General features: G+C 43.0%; 1 protein-coding gene across 2 annotated transcripts; it reads right to left on the minus strand.

The window, feature by feature from the left end:
- Positions 1-1776: 1776 nt before the first annotated feature.
- On the minus strand, positions 1777-22237 carry SHROOM1 (shroom family member 1). 2 transcript variants are annotated; one of them, XM_050962533.1, is made up of 7 exons: positions 20576-22237; positions 17772-17842; positions 11892-12575; positions 7983-8600; positions 7341-7488; positions 5805-6077; positions 1777-3775 (listed from the first exon to the last, which is right to left on the minus strand). In XM_050962533.1, exons 1-7 carry the CDS (start codon positions 22214-22216, stop codon positions 3521-3523), a joined length of 3690 nt encoding a protein of 1229 aa, XP_050818490.1. In that variant the 5' UTR covers positions 22217-22237; the 3' UTR covers positions 1777-3520. The 2 variants fall into 2 exon arrangements, with proteins under 2 accessions (XP_050818490.1, XP_050818489.1); XM_050962532.1 differs by having other exon boundaries at positions 7341-7491.
- Positions 22238-22243: the final 6 nt, after the last annotated feature.

Here is a 22243-nt window from a genome sequence, read left to right on the forward strand (position 1 = left end):
TCTTCAAGCCCCAGCTCTTGGAATCCTGTGAATATGTGAGAATCTGCTTTCATTTATTAAAAAGAAGGTCTGGGGGGGTGGGGTTACAAAGAAAAATGATTGCAGATGAAAGTTTGAAAATGTGGCTTGAGTGTATCCTAATACTAAAGTATGGCAAATTTAAAAAAAAAACAAAACAAAATTATTACCAGTTAGAACATGATTTTAAGCCAGTTTCATGACTGCGGAGAGCCTGATGCATTATTATTTTTGAATGCTTGGTGTTGGCGATATTGCACTTGTCTGCTCATGCAAAGGAGGCCCTCATGTGGATGGGGCTTTGTGGATTGCAAGGGTAAGGCTAGGATGGGCCCCATTCCCAATTCTGCAAGAGATCCATTGCAAAGTCCATAGAACCTGAAGCTTTCACAGTTTTCTGCTAAGCTCCTTCTGTGCTGTGGAACACTCCTTTAGAAGATTGCAGGGGAAGAGCTGCAGGAAGATGGGCAGTATTAAGTTTTTGTACAGATGGCCCTGGCCTCTAGTGGATTCCCATCGCTCCATGTAGGTCATCTGGATCTGAGCCACCTGACTGTTTTGGGAGGGAGGCTCAAAACCCACCCCAGCTCCCATGTTGGAAGTATGAGTAAAACTCCTCAGGGGTCCTCGCTGACCTTTCCTTGCCCAGGCCCTCTCCTGGTTGTGCATGTTTCTGTAAGATGGAGATATCAAGCTCTCTTGACTGTTAAATAACTATTTCTGTTGTAAACTTTAAGTTATTTGGTTTCAACTCACTGCTGTCTGCTTCCTAGGCTGAGCAATTCTGTGCCTCATAGCAAATACACTTAAAAGACAGGCAGCACACAGTACTTTCAAGAATTGAACGCAAGGCTTATTATAGCAGCAAAGACTCTTCGTAGCGTCACTGACAGTATTTTTCGCTCTGTGTTGTGAAACCTGCCAGCTGAGCTTTAGAAGCAATTCCCTCTGAGAAAATGTGAGAGTTAAAGTTCTACAGCCAGAGACCAGTGCCTCTTTGAGCACAATTTCATTGGTGCCTGGGCTGTACCGAACCACAGTTCCGTTTATTGTACAGCTGCATACTGAGTAACCAGACATCCTCCACATTCAGCAAGCGATGTGACAAGGCAAGAACTGAAAAATAATGAGAACATGTCTTTTTAATTACTCATCTCACCTCATAGACTCATAGATCAGAAGGGACCAATATGATCATCTAGTCTGACCTCCTGCAAAAGGCAGGCCACAGAACCCTACCTATCCACTTTTATAACAACCCCTAACCCAGGACTGAGTTATTGAAATCCTCAAAATTGGTTTGAAGACCTCAAGCTGCAGAGAATCCACCAGCAAGCGACCTCTGAGTCTGGAGGACTTTTGTTCAAGATTAGCCAAGAAGAACAGAGTTTTTTTACTAATATCAATTATACAAAATAAAGATTAACCTGCTAACAAAGGCAGGTGGGGGGGACATGAGGAATCATCTTGTTTGCAGGGCTATCCCACATAATTTGTGCTTAGTATGCCCTTACTGAAGTGCCAACATAGAAGAATGCCACCACACTGCAGCTGATCCCAGAAAAGCAGATAAAGCTAGAGCAAATCAGGAAAGGGGGATGGGTGGCAGGGTCTTTGCGGCAGTGTAATATGGAGGATCAGAAATCAGACCCTCTAGGAGTGGGAACTTGCTAGAGGGGGTATCTTGTTCTCATGCTTTAGTAACCTCTGCTGACAGATATGAGGGTTGGCCAGTCCCACGGAGCCATCTCCACATGTGATTGGATGAAGTATTTAATGGTAGAGAGCAGTATGTATAGTTGAAGAAGGAAATCTCAAAACTCTGAAGGACCCCCCCCCCACAATATTTGTAGGGGAAATAAAGAATGATAATTAATAGTGAGTTTTATTTGCACCATGGGTCTATGAACACTGGCTGTGCGTGTCTGAAAGTTCCATGAGCAGGGGCGGCTCCAGGCACCAGCACAGCAAGCACATGCCTGGGGTGGCAAGCCGGGAGGTTGGGGCGGGCGGCGTGTCCATCGTCATGAGGGCAGCAGTCAAGGAGCCTTCTGCGGCATTTCTGCGGGAGGTCCGCTGGTCCCACAGGCTTGGCGGCAATTCGGCGGTGGGTACGCTGAAGGCGCAGGACCAGTAGATCACCCACAGAACCACTGCCTAGTCTGCGTGACCAGTGGACCTCCCGCAGGCACGCTACCGAAAGCTCCCTTACTGCCGTGCTTGGGGTGGAAAAAAACAGAGCCGCCCCATCCATGAGCATCAACCATGAAAATTTTCTATGCTGCATCAGACCCAAGGAGCCTTCTTTTCTGATGCAAGGGATAACATTGTCTCCCTTTCTCAATATAACAAATGTTAGTGACTTTTGTCACTTGTGAAAATATCAAGACCTGCCTTCCCCTCCAGTTAGATTCTCATTTGATGTTCAGGGAACCTACCTCTGATACACCTAGTGATAAAGGAGTATTAAATGAAACAATTTCAATACAATAATATCACTTGAAAGACCTTCAATACATATTATTTTAATAAAAGGACATTGTCAAGCAACTTTTCCCGTCTTTTTTTTTTTTTAAACTCATGGTTTACAAAAACTCTTCGAAATTCAGCCACTTTGTATCACAGCACGGTGATTTTTCATGGCAGGGTCCATAATAATGCTGGGTGACTGGCACTAAGTGAAGAAATACAAATAAACCATGTAGCAATCATTTGAAAAATAGTCACCTAGGAAGCATTGCATGGACTTTGCAGATAGCTCGGGTAGGTGCAATTTTTAGATTTACCATCTTTGAGAGCATCCGTTTATGTCAACTTCACCCCTAAATACTTCCCTGTGGCCTGCAGGAACCCATGCCCACAGCTCTCAGGAGTTTTCTGTTGAGCATCTCACCCAGATTCAGATGAAATAACCATTACATTCTACAGCTGCAAAGTCACAAAGGGCCAGGGGGATTAGTGCTGATGAAAAGAGCTCAGTGTGTTTCCCGTGACAGTATGTTCCCTTATTACATGTCACTCCTAGGTATTAACCAGGGACAGCTATCATTACATTGTCAGAGGAATTTCAGTAAGTGGCCCATAGCAGTGTGCTTTGGAGTTGTTTATCCTGTGTTTAATTCACAATTCAAACACCCACGTAATTTCTTATTTTGAATATTCAACCCACCCACAAAGAGGAAATATTTTTATGATTCTTTTATTGAGAGGATGTCAGTCTGGAAACAGATGGGCAGATGACAGGGAGAAGGGAAAATGTCAAATTAATAAGGGTGACATGTCTCATCAGTCATTTTCAAGATGCAATCTGCTACATACTGTAAGATTTTGTCATTCAGCTCATCCAAAGAGAAAAACCCTTCCAAGCACTTATCGACACTAATATGAATTCATCAAACTGATCCATGTTCATATCTTAGCAGCAATGCAGTGAATATGTACAGAGTTCCAACACAATGCCCAAATCCTCCATTCCTGAAAGCGGGTGGCCTGTTGCTGTGCATCAGAGCAAGATGCTCTTCTCGAGGCTCTCCAGCTGCTCCTCAAGAAATTTAATCTGCTCCTCAAGGTCTTTCTGTTCAATCAGTAAAGAGGTCTTCACCTGAACAAAGTGTTTGTAATCCTGGAGTTGCTTGTCAGTCAGGTATTTGGAAAGGATACCAGAAACCACTCTTTCCCTGCGATCCAAGTTTTCTTTCAGATCTTTTGCATCTTCCCGCTGTCTAGACAGGAGGTTGTGCCGTTCATTTAACGATTGCTAGTAGGGAAAAAGCAAAAGCAGCATACACCATGAAAACGAATAATTTCTGACAGACTCTACATCTTCATTCAGGAGCCACAGTGTATTAAATTTAATTACTTCCCCTTGTGGCTTTAGAGTCTGGATGGCTTCTCCTAGACTGAATTACTTTCCCTTGTGGCTTGCAAGGTAAAGGTGGCTGGCAATTCCCATCAAGATTCACTTCTTTCATGTTGTCCACAGGAAGCAAGTCAAAGGTAGTAATAATAATATATTTAAAATCCTAATCATCTCAGTATGTCCTGTCTACCCTGCATCTGTCTTGTGTAGATTGCAAAACCTTTAGGGCATAAAGTGTTTGTATTTGCAGCCTCAACAGAGCCAAACAGTGTCAGTGCATAACAAATTATTGTTTATTATTAGTAATAATATAAAAGAATAAACTATTAATGTACCTGGAAGAGAGTAACCTGCTAAAGAAGAGTAGCTACTAAGTGAGGGTGGCTTTTAAAACAGTTTATATTAATTTGCTTAAGTCTGGCCTACATTAGGGAATTTTAACATTTCCCACCATTGCTAACATTAGTTCAGCCGGACCCGTTCTAGTAAGGTTAGCAATGTGGGAAGTTCTCAGTTTTCTGTATCATATCAATTAAACCTGCTCAGAACAAGTCTAATCAACTCCATGCTAAACAGGGCTGTTTGAGCCTGAGAGGCAAGGGTTCCCAAAATTGCTAAAGCTTGTGCAGCTGAATGATTGGAGATTTTTGTAAAAATTCCATAATGTAGAGAAGGCTTTAAAACACTTTATCCAAAGTCCTGAGTAAAGTACCCTAACTAATGTGAAGAGCACTCAGTGTAGCTGGTTTAGGGGCACTACCCCACTAGAAATTAACTGTTCACTGGGAACATCTACAACCAGTTCAGCTAACAGCTTAAATGTGCTTTGGTTGAAGAGCAGAGGCCAGGTGTCACCTTGTTTTAAGCTGTGTTAGCCAAAACCAATTTAAAATATTGTCTAAAACCACTTTTGCTACTATGAGCTCAGTTCCAGGGCAGACTGATCCTGAATCTCCAGGAGGCATCACATGATAAGATTCTGGTGGTGAGTTTCTGAATATGGATTGATCGTAGGCATTTGATAATGTAAAGGAAAATGATCCACAAGAATACAAAGCTCTGCAGAAAAGGAGCAGTGCTGCTCATGGGGTTAAGATCACAGAGGAACTGTGTTCAACTTGGGAAAGAGTCCTGTGGCACCTTATAGACTAACAAACGTATTGCAGCATGAGTTTTCGTGGGTGAATACCCACTTTGTCAGATGCACGTGTTCAACTTGTTCCTCATTTGGAAATCAGCAATGTGGGTGATATTGTGGAAAGGGGCATGTCTTTATATAAGAAGGACAGCAGAAAAAATATCATTCTTAGGACATAATGGCTTTGTCTATGCTATGAAAAAAAGCTGTGTTCCTAACTCGAGTTAGCTAATGTAAGTTAAATTCCTACTGAAGACAAGGCAATTTGTGGCATTCACATGAGTTAGCAGGTTGACTTTGGGGGATTTCACCTCCAGTTAGGAACACACTTTCCCCCCTAGTGAAGACAAGGCCATTGTGTTAAATAGGCTTTCCAATCTCAGAAGAAATGCTCCTCAGTGGAAAATATCTGGAATACAGGTTTTTGTTCTACACCAACAGGAGACATTTAAGTGGCTTCTCAGATTATCAGTCCCATCTACTGACAGTTTCAAAAGCTACAACTGTAGTTCAGCATCTACACAGTGCTCACCTGTTCCTATTGCCACCTTGCGCTCCTGCTGAAGGTAGAAGCCTAATTTTTCCTCCACTGAGCAATTATTGTTCGTGTGAGGCTCACTCTTTTTCTGCTAACTACTACTGGCAAAGCCAGCCATGGTTCAGATCTGGGTCTAATTTTATGCAGAACTCTACAGTTCTGAGACAGAAATGGGTCCCGTGAAGGTCTATCTTGAAAGATAAGTGTGAAAGAAATAAAGCAGCTAAATCTCCAAGCCTCTTGTGACTCACCTTCTCCTCAGCATCTGTAGTCTCATTGATTTTCCTCATGGCATTTTGGACTCGAGCGAGACGGCTGGACAAACAGAGCAGCAGGCTCACTACTTTTTCCAGATCACCAATGAACATCAGGTAGCGCTCATACTCATTGGGCTTGCAGACATCTTGTACCATTGCCTCTAGCTCTTTACCACACAGAGCGTACTCCTTGATTTCGGATAGGACAAGTGTCCTTTCTCCCCAGAGGGTCTGCAGTTTTGATTGAATGCTAGAAATAAGTTCCTTCTGCAGGGGAAATAAAAAAAATTGGAAACTTTGTTACTAACTCCCAGAATCCAAACCGCTTATAGACACTGGCTTTTTCCACAGATTGTCTCCTCCAGATTTTAAACTTTTTTTTAATACTTTCAAGCCTATACAGAAGACAGTTACAAACAAGTTCCAATGACTTTATAAACTATATTATTAGTATTATTATTTTCACCCCCAAGAGTGAATGTCTGGTAGTTGCCTCAGTAAAGCCAAAGAGTTTGCATAACATACCTGGCAAGGGTAATTAACTGGCAAAAAAGGGAAGGGGGAGGAGAAGGAGGAGGAGAAGGATTATAGTATTAAGATCATGTGGTTACTCAGTAAGACATGGACATGGTGCGATGGTTCCATTAAAAGCTAATACAACTCACTTCCTCTTGTCAATATAGCAGAACTGAATTCTGGGGGTGGAGGGGCTTTGAATGAAGCAAGGGAGATAGTTTGGTTAACAGATTTGGGGAAGGTGTTCCATGCATAGTGGGCAGCAAGAAAGGAGGCTCAGAGATGAGAGTGGGAGAAGGATCACATCTCCTTTCACTGAAATGCAGCCAACTCTGACATAGAAGGGAGCAGTTGCCAAACAGTGCAGAGGGAAGAATACCATCACATCCACTGTAGGAAGAATTTTAAGTAGGCAGATTATAATTAATTTGGCCATGTTTCTACAACTAACAAGCTTAATTCTTTTGAAGAGCGATGTGGGTTATTTTTAAAGAAGCACAGTATTTAGGAATCATAGTCTAAGCTTATCTTTTTCTCTCTGCACATGTGAAAGCCAATAGGTCGATGCTATCAACAGAAACTGCTGCCAGTTCTCTGAATATAAAGATCATCTTTCACTTAGACTGCCAGATGTCATCATTGGAAGGTTCGGATCTGGTCTCAAATACTGTACAATTGTGAATCAGCTAGTGCACAGAAGCTAGTTTTGCAAGGAAGCGTTCAGCTCAGAGTCTATTCCTCCCACAGTGGATGTCTTTAGCAGATGAATAAAACAGGACAGAATTTAGATAACACCAGTTACAATCAATATACCAAATTCATCATGACTTTAAATGGAGTTATAATAAAGATGAATTTCGCCCAGAAAGTCTCAATGCACTTTGAAGTAACGATATAGTGTTAAAGTACATTGATAAAAGTGCTTTCCTCTAACACTACACCTACCAAATGTATGATGTTATCTTAGTTACTGTAAAGAAACCCACACAGTCCTTTTCACATTCATAGACCTACTTTCTTGGAAGTGATGTCATCAAGGTCATTTGAGCCATCTCTGTTCTTCAGGATTTGGTTCATGTTAGAACTGGGATCTTCTGTACTCTGACCTGCACTGTGTTCAGCTTCAGCACATGGTTCTGTTGGACCGTCAATACTTTTCCTGCTACTGAAGCAGAAAATAAATATTCTAACAATTGTTTAGAGCCTAGTTCATGAACAATGTGAATCCTATTCACATGTGTTTCTAGACTATCCAGAATCATTTCCCCCCCACAAGCAGGGATGTGTCTAACCTTTGAAAATATCTGGAGCATAAGATTTCTGACAGCCAAGAATTATCATGTTCCCTTCTGATAACTCCAGAACTACTTTGGGATCTCGAATGAAAACATTTCAGTCTGGCACATTGCATGTGATACACAAAAGAAAGCCAACCAGGGCACCAGCATAGCTATTCGGGCCCTAATTCCCAGTCAGAATTCTACCTCCCTTCTTACTATTTTCTTAGACGTTCCTTGGTGTGCCAACCAGAAGATGGGCCACAGAATTTGTTGCTTATTTAAAAAAACAGAATCCACAGGCGTTCTTAGCTCCAGAGAATGCATGAGACAAATAGACATTGAGACAGAAAGGAATATGTAATCTCCAACGACTTACTCATTTTCCAGGACAGGCTGCACCTCTTCTCTCATCCTAGCTCCCTTTTTCCTGTGTGATCTGTCAGACACTGAAATGTTAACAGGAAAAAGGCCCTCCAGGAGGTCTAGAGCAGTTTTCCTGGTAGGATGAGGGATGAGGATATCAGCCAGAGAATTGTCTTTGGCAATGATCTCCATAGCAAGTTCTTCATATCTCTGGTCTTCAGGGGATTTCTGTCTCCTTTTAGTAAAGTCTGTCTCCTTTTCTGGCAGGACACGATTCTGGCTGTTGTATGCTGCTTTTTCATTTAAGGATGAACTACTGAGTTTATCTCCTTGCTCAGACTGAGCTGATGATGCTGTGTGGCAATTTATTTTTTCCTGGGAAAATGCAATATCATTTGCTTCTGGTTGCTGCTGGGAGGATCCCTTTGAAGCATTGCCAGGCAGAGATTTTACTCTGCATTCTTTTTCCACTTGAGTCTCTTCATTGCCTCCTCTTCTGGGGAACAGAATAGGGATTTCAGGAGTTAGTTCCTTGACATCTGGACAACATGAATTCACAACTGCACTACTGGCTTTATTCTCCTCATTCCTGCCTCCAAGACTGGATTCATCTTTCTCAGGAATCTGGAGTCTACAGGAAAGAAGAAAGAAGTTGCATTCACTGTGGACATTCACTGCTTCATCAGAAGTTCTGCCAGTTCAAGACATTGACATTTTCATGGCTGCCTTTTTCAAAGTCTCAGAGCTTCTGAATCTGTGATAAGTGCTCACTTTACTTGGGGGCCGGAGGGCAGAGCTAATGCTAGATATGAGCTAAATGTGCAACTGCACAGGCCCTCACATTTCTGGGGTCCTCACTTAATCTGCAGTCTCCCATTTCCAGCTCCATCCCTTTGAATTAGTCTACTTTGAAAACATTTAAAAACCCCGTTGCACACTGACACCTTGAGATGAAGGCATAATACACAAGTAAGCAGAGCCATTGCCACACTGCTTGCTATCATATTGTGCCAGACGCCACAGGAAGACAGACAAAATACCAGGAATGTGGTTGAACTAGGTCAAAACTTTGTTGAGTAACACATCTGGGAATCATCTGTAATAACTTGGCCAGTGCAGGTCATTTTTAATTAGCACCACCTGGTGGAGGGCTGCTATCAGCCACCACAACTCCTTTAACTTTGTCCCAGCAGTATTACTGGGATTTCATTGCCCTCCCCTAATATGAGGGTTAAGGAGGTAGAGAAGAAGGGGTTGTCTCTTCACTGTACCATATGTAGAATAATAGAATATCAGGGATGGAAGGGACCTCAGGTGATCATTTAGTCCAACCCCCTGCTTAAAGTAGGGCAATTTTTTTTTAACCTCAGTTCCCTAAATGGCCCCCCTCAAGGATTGAACTCACAACCCAGAGTTTAGCAGGCCAATGCTCAAACCACTGAGCTATCCCTCCCCCCACATTAGGAGCCCAACCCCATTCCTCACTTTTCTTAGGAGTTCAACGAGGGTGTACATTCCCAACAGATATATTGATGATACATTTAGTTGAGTGGTTTTTCCTTCAGAGCAATTTTGTTGCTTTGTTCTCACTGAATGTCATCAGCTAGAAATTTGGTCCATTCAGAATAGTTTTGCAGGCACATGTAAAACACCCCCAATTTTGCTAATGTCTTTGAGAAATCTGAAAGCTTTGTAAAACTTGATATTTAAATATCTGAGAGCTGCAGTTCAGCTGAGTGACGAGCACCACAGGGTTGGAAATAAATTCTTGCTGTCCTCTTAGGCTCTGTAGTGCTGTTGCTTTGCTCAGCTCCTAAATGCCACAGGAACTGACTGGGAATGGAGATCTGATCTTGTAATTGGAACAGCCCTTCAAACAGTGCAGCCTCAAGAGACATAACTGAACTTATCCAGAGATTTGATTCACCAGAGTTCAGAAAATCAGGATTAGACTTTGCCCTCTGTAGTGAAGGGAACCTCCCCCCAACCCCGAAGTATTTTTTCCAAAACAGTTTTTGTGACCCAGCTATATTGTGAATGGAAGAAACTTTACTGTGTACCTTCTGTTTATTTCTACAGCGAGTGCCCTCTAACTGAGGAAACAGGTTTCAGAGTGGTAGCTGTGTTAGTCTTTATCAACAAAAACAATGAGGAGTCCTTGTGGCACCTTAAAGACTAACAGATTTATTTGGGCATAACCCAGGAAGTATCATCTGAGTTTAGGTAGCCACTCTCTCATTCTGTTTTTCACAAATAACATTCATTTTTAAATCTTTATTAAAAGAAAGGTATAACAGCTGACAGTTTAATATTTTTCTCTTTTTAAATTGGCAAAATACAGATATGGAATTGTTCAGTGTAGCTGAGCATGCTGGCCCTTTAAACCTGAAAGGGGCAAGAAAACCCTGTTCCAGAAACAATGAAACAAAGGCTCAGGAAATGGTCAAAGCAGTAATGGGGAATTAGTAGTTGGATGGAAGGAAAAACCCAGGACACTGTCCCTTTAAGGGCCTGGGACCAGGAGCCCTGTAGCGTAGGGTGGGGCAGGGCTCCCCTCCCTCCCAGCCAACTAGGAGGATCTCTCTGAAAGCCAGGCGTGGCTCCAGGCACCAGCCCAGCAAGCAGGTGCTTGGGGCAGCCAACAGAGAGGGGTGGCACATCTGGCTCTTTGGCGGCAATTCGGCAGCAGGTCCCTCACTCCCTGACAGAGCGAAGGACCGCCTGCCGAATTGCTGCCGAAGACTGGAGCAGCGGCGGTAGAGTTGATCGCAATCGACTTTTTTTTTTTTTTTTTTTTGCTGCTTGGGGCAGCAAAAGCTCTGGAGCCAGCCCTGCCGAAAGCAGGCAGTATATATGCTGCCTTCTCCCTCAGAACAGGGGAGATGCTGACAGAAGAAGGACTCCAGGGCCAGAAGGCTGTGCTCCTGCTGAGAAGGGCCAAGAATGAGGACTTCATGAGGGGCAGAGTGGGATATAATAGGAAAAGAGCTCTGTGTGATAGAAGGGCCAGAGCTGAGTATAAATGTTTGGGTTGGGGAGATGGGCTTTATTTTGAGGATTATTTTGAACACTATTATATACTAAACCTCAGCCTAGGGGGAGGAGGGTGTGTGGGAGTTTTAAGGGGACTGAAGAGGGAAACCAGAGATAAGCTTCCGTAGATCCTGGTACATTCAGCTATTGAGGTTTTGTGGGTGGCTGCTGCTTTTTTGGGGGGGTTGTGTGGAGATAAAAGCGAAACATTTATTTAATCCATTCAGTCAGTAGTCTCAGGTGTCAAGGCTTCTCCTTTTGTGCTGGTTTCCTCCTAAAATTTTGGGCTTTGATGCAGCACTTCAAACAGAAGCTTTGGTGGCAGAGGCTACTGACTACAGGGAATAAATCATTTTAGTCATACTGCATTTGCTCTATAGAATAACCACAGCCATCTTTTTAAAGTACCTTTAAATCCAGATTTGGTAGCAACTTAAAGTGCACGGATGAACACACAAAACCTGTCTAGTTTATGCAGCCAGTTTGCTTGTGCAATTACGGTGTGTGTTTTGTGTATGCATGTTATTGTACATCCAAGTGATCATGATATCTGCACGTGGAATTACCAAATTCATGGTTGCATTATTGCACAAATTACTAAGTGTGGAAATGGCCAAACTATCTGGGATCTCTAGCCATTCAGATTTCTTAATGAGTTTATTATATACAGTGGCTTTTTCACAGTGACTATTTTTTCCTCTATCTAAAAATCAGTGATAACTGAATGGAGTCTTATGAAGAGGGAGCACAGAGGAAGGCTGTAGAGATAGGACAGGAGGCAATATCTCTATGCCTTTCTGCTTGGTATGGTTTTTGTACCTGTGATTATTTTGAAGATCACATGTCAAATTATGCACACAGAGCAATAATTCAGGAATAGAAAAGTTACCTGGCTTTTTGTTCTGCTTTACTTTGCTTTCCCTCCAAGGCAACTTGCAAAGACAACGCAGTTGGGAGAGATTCTGTCATGTCTGTCCTTGAAACTAAAGTATCATTTTGATCATAGAGACAAGAAGGCTTTGACGTTATTTCTAAGCCATTAGTGACGGAGTCATTGAAGAAAACATTGTCTTCTTCCACAGAAGACAGGGCCAGTGGAGAGTGAAGAGGAGACTCTGAATGTAATAGTGGAGATTGCAATGTGCCCAGGGAGGATACACACCATGGGGGTAGATTTTCAGTACTTAAGGAAATGCCATAGGGCTTTGTTGTGCTAGGAAGCCTTTCAAGTGTTTGGAACATTGTATCTGATCTCTCGAGCCCCACAGTGTCTTCAGTATTTGTTTGTCTGGGCAGATTTCCTGATACAGACTTGGTGCTGTGCAGATCACTTTGATGGTTTGCAGCTGAGCTGTTTTTACCACGTTCAAGTCCAGGCACTGGCAAGATGTGCAGGCTTTTCACGTGATGAAGCTGATCTGTGCTTTGGCTCAACAATGAAAGCCTTACAGTTTCTGAAATTCCAATTTCTTCCATAGACTTTCCCCTTCCTCTGGCTGTGCAGACTCGCTGCTTTTCATCTCTCACACAGTCTTTTTCCTCTGCCAAGTCAACTTCATTCTTTGATGGGAAGCTAAAATTTCAAATCATATTTCACATTAGCTAATTGCTAATGCCACCATTCGGAGGCATTTTATTTATTATATGGAACTATTTAGTGCAGGTGAAATACAAACCTCACATGACCTTGAGCTGGTAGTTGTAGTCTAGGCCCACCAATGATACTCAATTGCTGGAAAAATCATTTTGTCAATCAGGGTTGAAGAGTCTGCCACAAAATAGTGACAGCCTGACGTTGTATTGTAAAGTTTGAGTCATGGCATTGTATCAGTGTGATGCTGTTGTATTGTGACTCAGGGCTTGTCTACATCACAAAGTTGCAGCGCTGGTGAGGGGGTTACAGCGCTGCAACTTAGGAGGTGTACACATCTGCAGGGCATCACCAGCGCTGCAACTCCCTGTTTGCAGCGCTGGCCGTACTCCCGTTTTGTCTCGGGTGTAGAGGATCCAGCGCTGGTGATCCAGCGCTGGTAATCAAGTGTAGACACTTACCAGCGCTTTTCTTGACCTCCGTGGAATAAGCAGGTATCCCAGCATACCTGAGGAAGCCTCTGGTAATCAAGCAGGTCTCCTTCCCCGGTTTGCTCTCGCGTTCCCCGAACCCCCGAGCAAGCAGGTCTCCTTCCCTGCGGTTTGCAGGGGGGGTTGGGGAACGCGAGAGCAAACCGCGGCGAAGCTGGTCTCCTTCCCCGGTTTGCTCTCGCGTTCCCCGAACCCCCGAGCAAGCAGGTCTCCTTCCCTGCGGTTTGCAGGGGGGTTCGGGGAACGCGAGAGCAAACCGCGGCGAAGCTGGTCTCCTTCCCCGGTTTGCTCTCGCGTTCCCCGAACCCCCGAGCAAGCAGGTCTCCTTCCCTGCGGTTTGCAGGGGGGTTCGGGGAACGCGAGAGCAAACCGCGGCGAAGCTGGTCTCCTTCCCCGGTTTGCTCTCGCGTACCCCGAACCCTGAGCAAGCAGGTCTCCTTCCCTGCGGTTTGCAGGGGGGTTCGGGGAACGCGAGAGCAAACCGCGGGGAAGCTGGTCTCCTTCCCCGGTTTGCTCTCGCGTTCCCCGAACCCCCCTTGAAGCCGCCCAACAGCGCTGCAGTGTGGCCACATCTAACACCACTTGCAGCGCTGGTTGCTGTAAGTGTGGCCACTCTGCAGCGCTGGCCCTATACAGCTGTACTAATACAGCTGTAACAACCAGCGCTGCAAAATTGTAGATGTAGACATACCCTCAGCATGATCTCCTATTGAGACAGCATCATGAGAGATGGCACAATTCCTTCATTCCTTTTGTCCACAACCTAAGAGTGTGTTTACATGGAGACGTAGCAAACAGCAAGCTGGGGTGTAAATTTACAGCTATGTAGACCCTGCTGGCACACACTGAAAATTCCACCATGCACTTTGATGTACTCCATGTAGTGTGCAGCAGAGTAGTGCACTGTATTTTCACAGCTTGGGTTGCCGTGCACTAAGTCTCTGTGGAGACAAGCCCTAAGAAAAGCACTGTAGACATGTCAGAGACTCTTTGGGCCTGACCAACAAAATGCCAGAGTGAGACCTGGACTGCAGGGTAAATGCAGCAACTGTAGTTATTACGAGGAGAAAGTGATAGGTAATGAGTAACAATACTTGGGGAAAAAACAACTTCAAATTAGATTACAGAATAGAATGGTTACCAGAACCTGGGTAACTTCTGGGTAAATGCCTTGAAGTTAGCCAGTTCCTGTCTGGGGGAATGAGATCCTTCTTGCCAGCAGGGTCGGTGTTACATTAACACAATACACACGTTGGGACAACTGGAACTCTCCAACCAATAGTAAAGGCACATATGTGCGGCCTGCAAGATACTCTGCTCCCATATTTTGGAGCAATTAATATCCAAACATAGTAAATCTGCACCAATTTCACTGACAGGTTTGGATTTGCCACCAGAGTTCAGAGGGACACAGTTACAGTATTATGTTGCACAGTAGCAGAACTTGGTGGGTTGGGAGGTAGAGGGAGAGATTATTGTACAATAGGAGCCTATGGCTTCTTCTATAAATGTAGGACAATGAAACCTGAACTTACAGTCACCTGCATTAATAGCCAGCAAAATCGGTCCCTACAGGATTTCCCTTCTTTCCCATATTCACTTGCCCTGTATTAAGAGGTCACCTGTGAAATGTTTGTGACCATACGTGGACTCACCCACACTTCTAGTTGCATCAAAAATGACCTGCTAACGTGAAGCTGCTCCACCTGAATCAGGAATCTCAGACAGACCACTGAAGGCTGCTGAGACAGGCTACCCTGTATCAAGCAGCCCTGCTACTTAGAATGGCCAAAACAATGGGAGTCCTAATGGTGGGTGGGTATTAACAAGCAGTTTTCGGTGTCATTTTTTTTTGTTGAAGCAAGAATTGATTGTTCCTTTCCCAATTCTTCTGGGCAAGCGATAAGGGGTTAAAATATTAAGAGCTTTTCTATGTAAAGATTTATTTAAAATTATATATAAACTCCATGCTTTAAGCATTCTGACAGGATCTGTATGTTGTTCTTCTGTGGACAGGTCTAGTCTACCCTTTAGGTGCTGTTTTTGGCAGAGATCAGATGGTGGAGCTATGCGCTCAAGTGAGAAAAGAACTGAAGCTATGGTGGTTTGCAATATGGAGTCTTTTACTGTAAAGAGTTCCAGCCCTTTTCATGCATATTTTGTTGTACATTTTACACCTTTTTTTTTTTGTTCCACAAAGAGGCAAAAATGATTTTTAAAGCTACCTAAAAGGAAAGAAACTGATTTGGGGAATAAATAACCCTATTCTAAGAATGTGGGATTGTAGGGTCACTGAGAAGAACAAGAGAAGTACTGAGCACCTGTGACTCCCACTAAAGCTCCACACCTCTCAGGAGCAGGCCCTGAAGTGATCTCTCTTCAGGGAAAAGCCTTTAGATGTCAGATGCATCTTTGTGGGGAAATGGCTGTATTATGCCTGGCTAACTGACATCATGTGGAGGTTGCAAGTGATTCAGCATTTCAGAGCAGGCTCCAGGGCAACACTGCCTTTTCTGCGCTGCTACAGCAGTCCCTGGTGGCAAAAGCATAGAGTTGCTGCCTTTAACCAACATTTCTTAAAAAGCAACCCCCATCCCTCCCCTTTGGATCTTTGTAGCTTGGAAATAAGATATCATTATTTCAGCCGTCGCCACATAGGCAGCACAAAGGCGAAATAAAGGAAGGGTAAATAAAAAGCAGAATAAAGACAGCTGTTCTGCAGTGTATTTTCCTACAGTCAGATGCATAATAAAAGGCTAAATCCTGTGGTCCTTACTTTGTTTTCACTCAGTTTTTATTCCGATAAAACTCCCCATAACGAGGTTAGGACAGATTGAAAACTGGATTAGGACCTTGGGATTAGCCAATAACAACAACTTGGCATATGCATAGCACTTTGCATCTCTAAAGTATTGTACTATATTAATTAGCTGATCCCCACAGCACCCTTGTGATGCAGGTAGGCATTGTGATCCCTCACAACCTCCACTAAAAAACCTCAGACTGAGGCGTAGTATGGAACGGAGGGATGAGCACAGAGCTGGGGGATCAAACTCCAGATTTCTCTGCCACTGACTTCTTTTGAGGCACTGGTTAAGTCTAACCACCTCTGTGCTTTGGTCTCCCCACTTATAAAACAGAGAGAACATCACTTCTGTACCTCAGAGGTGTTGTAAGGAATAGCTAATATAAGGGGAATGCTTTGAAAATAAGCAGTGCTTTTAATGTCTGCAGTCCTTTTGTCTCTGAACTAAGCATGATTTCGCCTGTGATCTTTATAAAGATTAAAATCTCTAAATAGTATCTTGCACATTTTGGGCCCAAGAAGTGCTGAGGGCCTCTAACCTAACTGGCTTCAGGATCAGACTCTACATTTACAAGTTTTGAGGTAGATTTCCCCCTACTTTGGCAATTATTAAGGCCATGATGATGCTCTCCATTTCTTTTGTGAATATCCACCCTAATATGACAGTGCTTCCTCGCTGAAAATGCAACACTGCATTTTATTTGTATTGGAGAGCCTCCTCGAGTTGATGTGTCAGGTTTCAGTTGAAGCGCTGTGAATTATATGGTACCAGTGTCAGTCTGAGGGCTTACAGAAGTTTATGGATTCATATATCAGACTACTTCACAGGTGACTTAATGAGAAGTCTCTCTACTTAGGCCCTGTCCACACTAGGACTGAAGCCATGCTAGAAACAGCTGTATCTAAACAGGGCTGATGGGCAGAGCCAGCTCCAGCATTTTTGCCACCCCAAGCGGCGGGGAAGAAAAAAAAAAAGCCGCTATCGGCAGCACTGCAGCGGCAGCTCTACTGCCGCCGCTTCATTCTTTGGCAGCAGGTCCTTTCCTCTGAGAGGAACTGAGGGACCCGCCGCCAAAGAGCTGGACGTGCTGCCCCAAGCACCTGCTTGCTGTGCTGGTGCCTGGAACCAGCCCTGATGATGGGATCAGGGTTTCACCAGCTCTTGTCTAACAGAGTGGCTCTGTCTATATTCAGGATTCTCACAAATTCTCCCACTGTTGCTTTAGCACTAGTGCATCTCTATGGTTGTAAATAGCAGGAGGAGCATCCTACCCTGCTCTGAGCTACATTAGCATTCTCAACAGTTGTTAGCACTAGTAGAGCTGCACTGGTTCTACAGCAATAGGGAGAGGTGTTCACCAAAAAAACCCACCAAAAAACGAAAACAAAAAAACAACACTTCATTGTAGACAAGGGCCATATGACCAGGCTTTTTTAAAATTCTATTTTACGCCTGAGAACTAAACTAGAATTCCGTAACAAGGCCATAAGAGAGACGACAGATTAAATATATTTGTTAGTAGCCATGTGGCTATCTGGGGATTAGGCTAAAGCATGGTTTAATAACACCTTTCTAATCCTTGCGCATGCTTGTCAGGGAAACAGTTCTAGAGCCCTGCTAGCAACAACTGTGTTTAAACACTGTTGTTGCTAGCTAGCACATGTTTATTTCCAACATTGGCAGGACCTGTACTTCCAAAAAGATGAGGAAACAACAGACTTCATTAGGAATCAATCACACTGTAGGGCATAAAAATTAATATCACATTGAATTTACTGCATTGCAAAGAAACATAGTTAATGTAGTTGCCCATTAGTGTTTGAAAAAATTTCTAAAACATTGTTCATCTGGGGAGGGTGGAGTAGTTCTCACGATCTTACCTGGGGATGATGGGATAGTTTTCACAACCTTGAACTGATGATGCCGGGAAAGTTGTACATCTATGAAGGTCCTGAAAATGCAGAAGACTTAACCTGAGCAGCATTGTCGAATTCTTATTGCTTTTGTGTACTCAGCACCTCCCCAAGTCTACTAAGGTGGAAACTCAACAACAGCTCATGTAGCAGTTTACTAAGCATTTTACATGTTTGTTTCCTTTCAGGCATGTCATTCCCATCATTCTCTCCCAAGTTAGCATCAGTTTTTTTCCCCTTAGAAAAATATGTTTGTTAGGACTCCTAGATTTACAGACAAAATTGGGATTTTATTAGCACTTCTCCATGACAGGAGAAGTATCAATGAAGGGACATTTTACATGCCTAAGCAGAGACATGTTACACAGTGCTCAACAATCTAATGAAGCCCTGACAGTCAATAATTTTCATGGTTGTTGAATCATAGAATCTTTCAGATTGGAAGGGACTTCTAGTGAGTTGTCCAACTCATCCCAGTATATAATAGTGGTTATTACTGGCACTTGGCCACTACAGTGAGTGGTAGCCTACAGACAGATACATCATAATCAAATTTATTCTATTATCCCTAAACTATCCAAAATAGATGGGGTTCTCCAGGCTAGGAGGCAGTCAATTAGGCACATACTAGACTAATTATCTATAGGTTCTTCTCAACTGTGTATCAATCCCCTCTGCTTATTAGAGAATCTAGTCTATCCTCCAACCCAGAAGTAACCCAGACATTCATGGCTATCACAGGTATTGTTCTGGGTTACTCTTCACAAGGCTAAGCTCTAACATGCTCACGGTTTGAAAAATTCAGAGCTACAGCCATGGGAACATGAGGTTGAATGATCTGATAGATTGTCTATCAGCATGGCAGGTGAATATTAGCAATACAGGAGCAAAATATTGACTCTACCTTTGCTTGTCTACAGTTCTGAAAATAGGCATCATTGGTGAGAGTTTCTTATCTCAGTGGCAGTTCCATTAGCTAGAAGACGCTAATGGGGGAAAAGACTCTCTCTTCTCTTTCCCCTTTGCCTCTGTTTATTTTCCTTATCTTTCTTTTAGAGAAATATTGACATATATTGTCCTCCAAATTCTGGCACTGAAAGGTGCATATTTCTGCCCTGACACTGGGACAATGTTCGCTGTGCATGTAGGAAATAAAGCGAATGGCCAATTTTACCTGTTCCAGCAGGCTTCTAAAGTGTTAGCGTTTCCAGAAGCCACATCATCGTATTATTTAAACTCAAGGCTGTTGTGTCAAGAGCCAGGGCAAAAGGAACCGTTCATAAAGACTCAGCATTGTAGTCTTTTATGGTGTGTGGTGAGCTGACCGTTGGTAGCCAAGCAGTGTTGTTCTATATATGTAAATATCTACATCACATGCTCTTCACAACAGTATCTGAGGTATCAGATGAGAACCACTGTTTTATTTTCCTAATTGTGGTAGCATAAGTAGCCCAGAGACCTTCTTGCTATCCCAGAATGAGTAATTTTGAGATCTAAGTAGTGTGTGGGAAGTTGTATTATGAGAAGAGATAGATCCATGGAAGGTTCTCTCTCTTCTACCAAGTGGAAAGCCACCAACCTAGGAAACAGAAATCTCAGTCCTATAAAACAGATTGCTAAATAAACAGTGATGAACACATATTCATCCTGTGCCAGTCTGCAGTGTCCATGAATTCCTTCTACCTGAGAAAAGCAGGAAATCTAATTTCATCAGGGTAACTATTCAAAAGTATCTGTTTAGCTATTTTCTGTTTTTTAAAGTGGCTGGGTGTGAGATTTGAGAAAATTGAGAAGGATGCACAGTTGCAATGTATAACTAGACAAGGCTCAGTGGTTTCTGCTGAGTTTTACTTTGAAAATCTGGGTCCAATTAAAAAAGTCAAAAGTGAAACTCAGGTATGGGAAGAAAGACTTCATAAGAGCCAAAATAGACAAACAAATACATACATACATAAATAAAATATTTGCACTAATTCTGTCAACTGAAACCCATGGATTTGTATATGGCTTTGCTTTTCAGGCCAAAAACCACTTAAAAGGTGTTCCCTCAAAAGACTTACCTGGGAGAAAAAAGTTTCTTCTGGTTTCCTCATGGACACTTGGGATACAGCAGGTCTGCAGGCTACCCCCTACCTCCTTGGCAGCCCACCCAATTTCCTCTCTCAAAGGTCAAATCAGGCTCAAAATCCAGAAATCTATCCTTGTGGAGTTTTCAGATGAATTTCTACCTGCCCTGTTTGTTTGTCCCTGAAAGAATATGTAATACTTAGCATGTAAAAGCTTTTATCATAGCAATGCACTTAAGTTTTCAACCTCTAGGCATACTTATTAGCAATTTGTTTTCCATTAAAAAATGAAAATCTACAGTTTGTCTGCAAAGCACTATGCATGCCAATAATTAACAACCATTATTGTCATTAATTAAACATAATATTTTAAAACATTTTTGGTAGGATTGCTTTTAGAACTCCAAACAATGAATTGCATGTTCTCTCTTCTAATCTATTCCTCCAACCAAACTCCAAGGGAGGTATGCACATACAGTTTGCAAACAACTGTGATGTTTCCTATAGAATAACAAACACAGCATCCTCATTTTTTTTCTTCCATGTTACAAGAACAGGCTATAGCTCACTAAGGGTCAGATTATTAATTCCTTACTTCCATTGGTGAGCAATGAGACTACTCATGCGAGCAACTACTCACCAGTATAAGAAAAGGGTTCACAGTCTGGCCCCAAACTGTAAATTACCTCATAATATCTTTCTTACCTGTGCAGGAGAAGGAGATGATTTTGATCGTTCTCGATCTTTGCTGGATGCAGAAGCCCCAGATTGAAGATTTTCAGCTGAAGCACATTTGCCGGTGCAGTTTCCATCTGTTTCCCTGACAGCGGACTTGGGTTTTGAATGTACTGTCTCAGTAGCAGAAGAACTAGCACTGTGTCTATTGGTCCTGATCCCTGTGGCAATTAAAGCAGGGGAGGGTTCTGGAATTCTTTCTGGAGAGAGAAATTGGCAGATTATCTCATTCTTTTGTGTCTTTCTGCTAATATCTGGGTTGGAAGTCTTGCCCTCAGGAAGCCTCTTAGCATTGGAAGGCCTCTTCTGCAGGGGTGGTTTGTGCAGAGCGCTAGTGGGCCTTTGTGCAATCTTTCGTTCCATGTATTCAATAAGTGCAATATGCTGGATTTGCTTCAACTCAGTCTTGGAGAGACTGGGACTGGCAAGCACACTTCCGCGGTTTTCCAGAATCTTTCTTCTGCCTGCCATTGCTTCTTGTTCATTAATTTCATCTGACTTCACCTCTGTGCTTTCTTCCCTCCATGATACACCCTGATCTTGCTGATCCTCCAGTTTATTGAGCTTCTCAGGTTCAGAATAGCACAATTTCTTTTGTTCTTCCGTTATCCTTTTTCTTCCTCCTATTCGAGCAGCTTGTGACTTCTTTGTTTCTTCATCTTTGCTGCTATTTTCCAGAGACTTGGGAGGAGGAATCAACTTAGCATCCTCATTTGCACTGGATAAGGACAACGATCTGAGATGTTCAATTGAAGGTCTTTTGGAGGGTTTCTGCTTCAGCCTTATGGGCAAACTCATCTGTAAATCCTTTCTTTTGAAAGATGTTTCTCTCAAGACCTTTCTCTGAGCAACTTTAAGTTTTTCCCTGTAATCATTCTTGAAACTCTCATCCACTGATGAAGCAGAGCTCCCCAGAATTACATCACTAGTCTCATTAATGGTATCATCCTCTGTACACTGAAGGTGGTGTTTGCTCTTTTGAAGCTGGTTAATTTCTTTTTGTATCTCTATAGGTTGTGCAGAAACAGGGCAATTGCTCCTTGGAGAGGTCTTAGGCAAACTCCCTGAGTCTTCATCTTGCTGAGTGTGATTTTTGTGACTCAGAATGTTGGTGTTTTTCCCACCAGAAAGGTAATAAAGGAGTGGTGTTGTCTGCCTGTTTATCTTTTCACTGGCAGAATCATCCTGAGGCTTCCTTTCAAGCTTCTTTTGAAACTGAAGTTGGTGTTTTCTATGATGAACAGGATTTAGGAAGTCCTCTTCCTTTGGGTTCATGCTAAGGTCAGGACCGCTATTGTTAGCTTGTGTTTCTCTCTGGAGTCCATTTAGAAATTGGGATGGGGAGTCATCGTTTGGTCTGTAATAAGATGTTTGGTCAGCACTGTCAGAAAATTGCTTATTTCCAAAATCCAATTCCCCATGGTGAGTAGGCTTTGTTTCTACACCATCCAAGCAGTCGGTCAGTGGTAATTTCTGCATTTTGATATGTTGATTGAGAAGTGGTTCCCAAACATCGTTCCTGTTTTCTTCTTTGGAGCCGGAGCACCAATTCTTGTCCTCAGAGCTGTTCAGTTTCTCAGACACATGTTCACTTGGAAGAGGACAGTCCATGTATTTTAAGCCTGCACTACTCTCCAA

Source organism: Gopherus flavomarginatus, chromosome 7, assembly GCF_025201925.1.
Source record: "Gopherus flavomarginatus isolate rGopFla2 chromosome 7, rGopFla2.mat.asm, whole genome shotgun sequence".
NCBI classification, from domain to species: domain Eukaryota; kingdom Metazoa; phylum Chordata; order Testudines; family Testudinidae; genus Gopherus; species Gopherus flavomarginatus.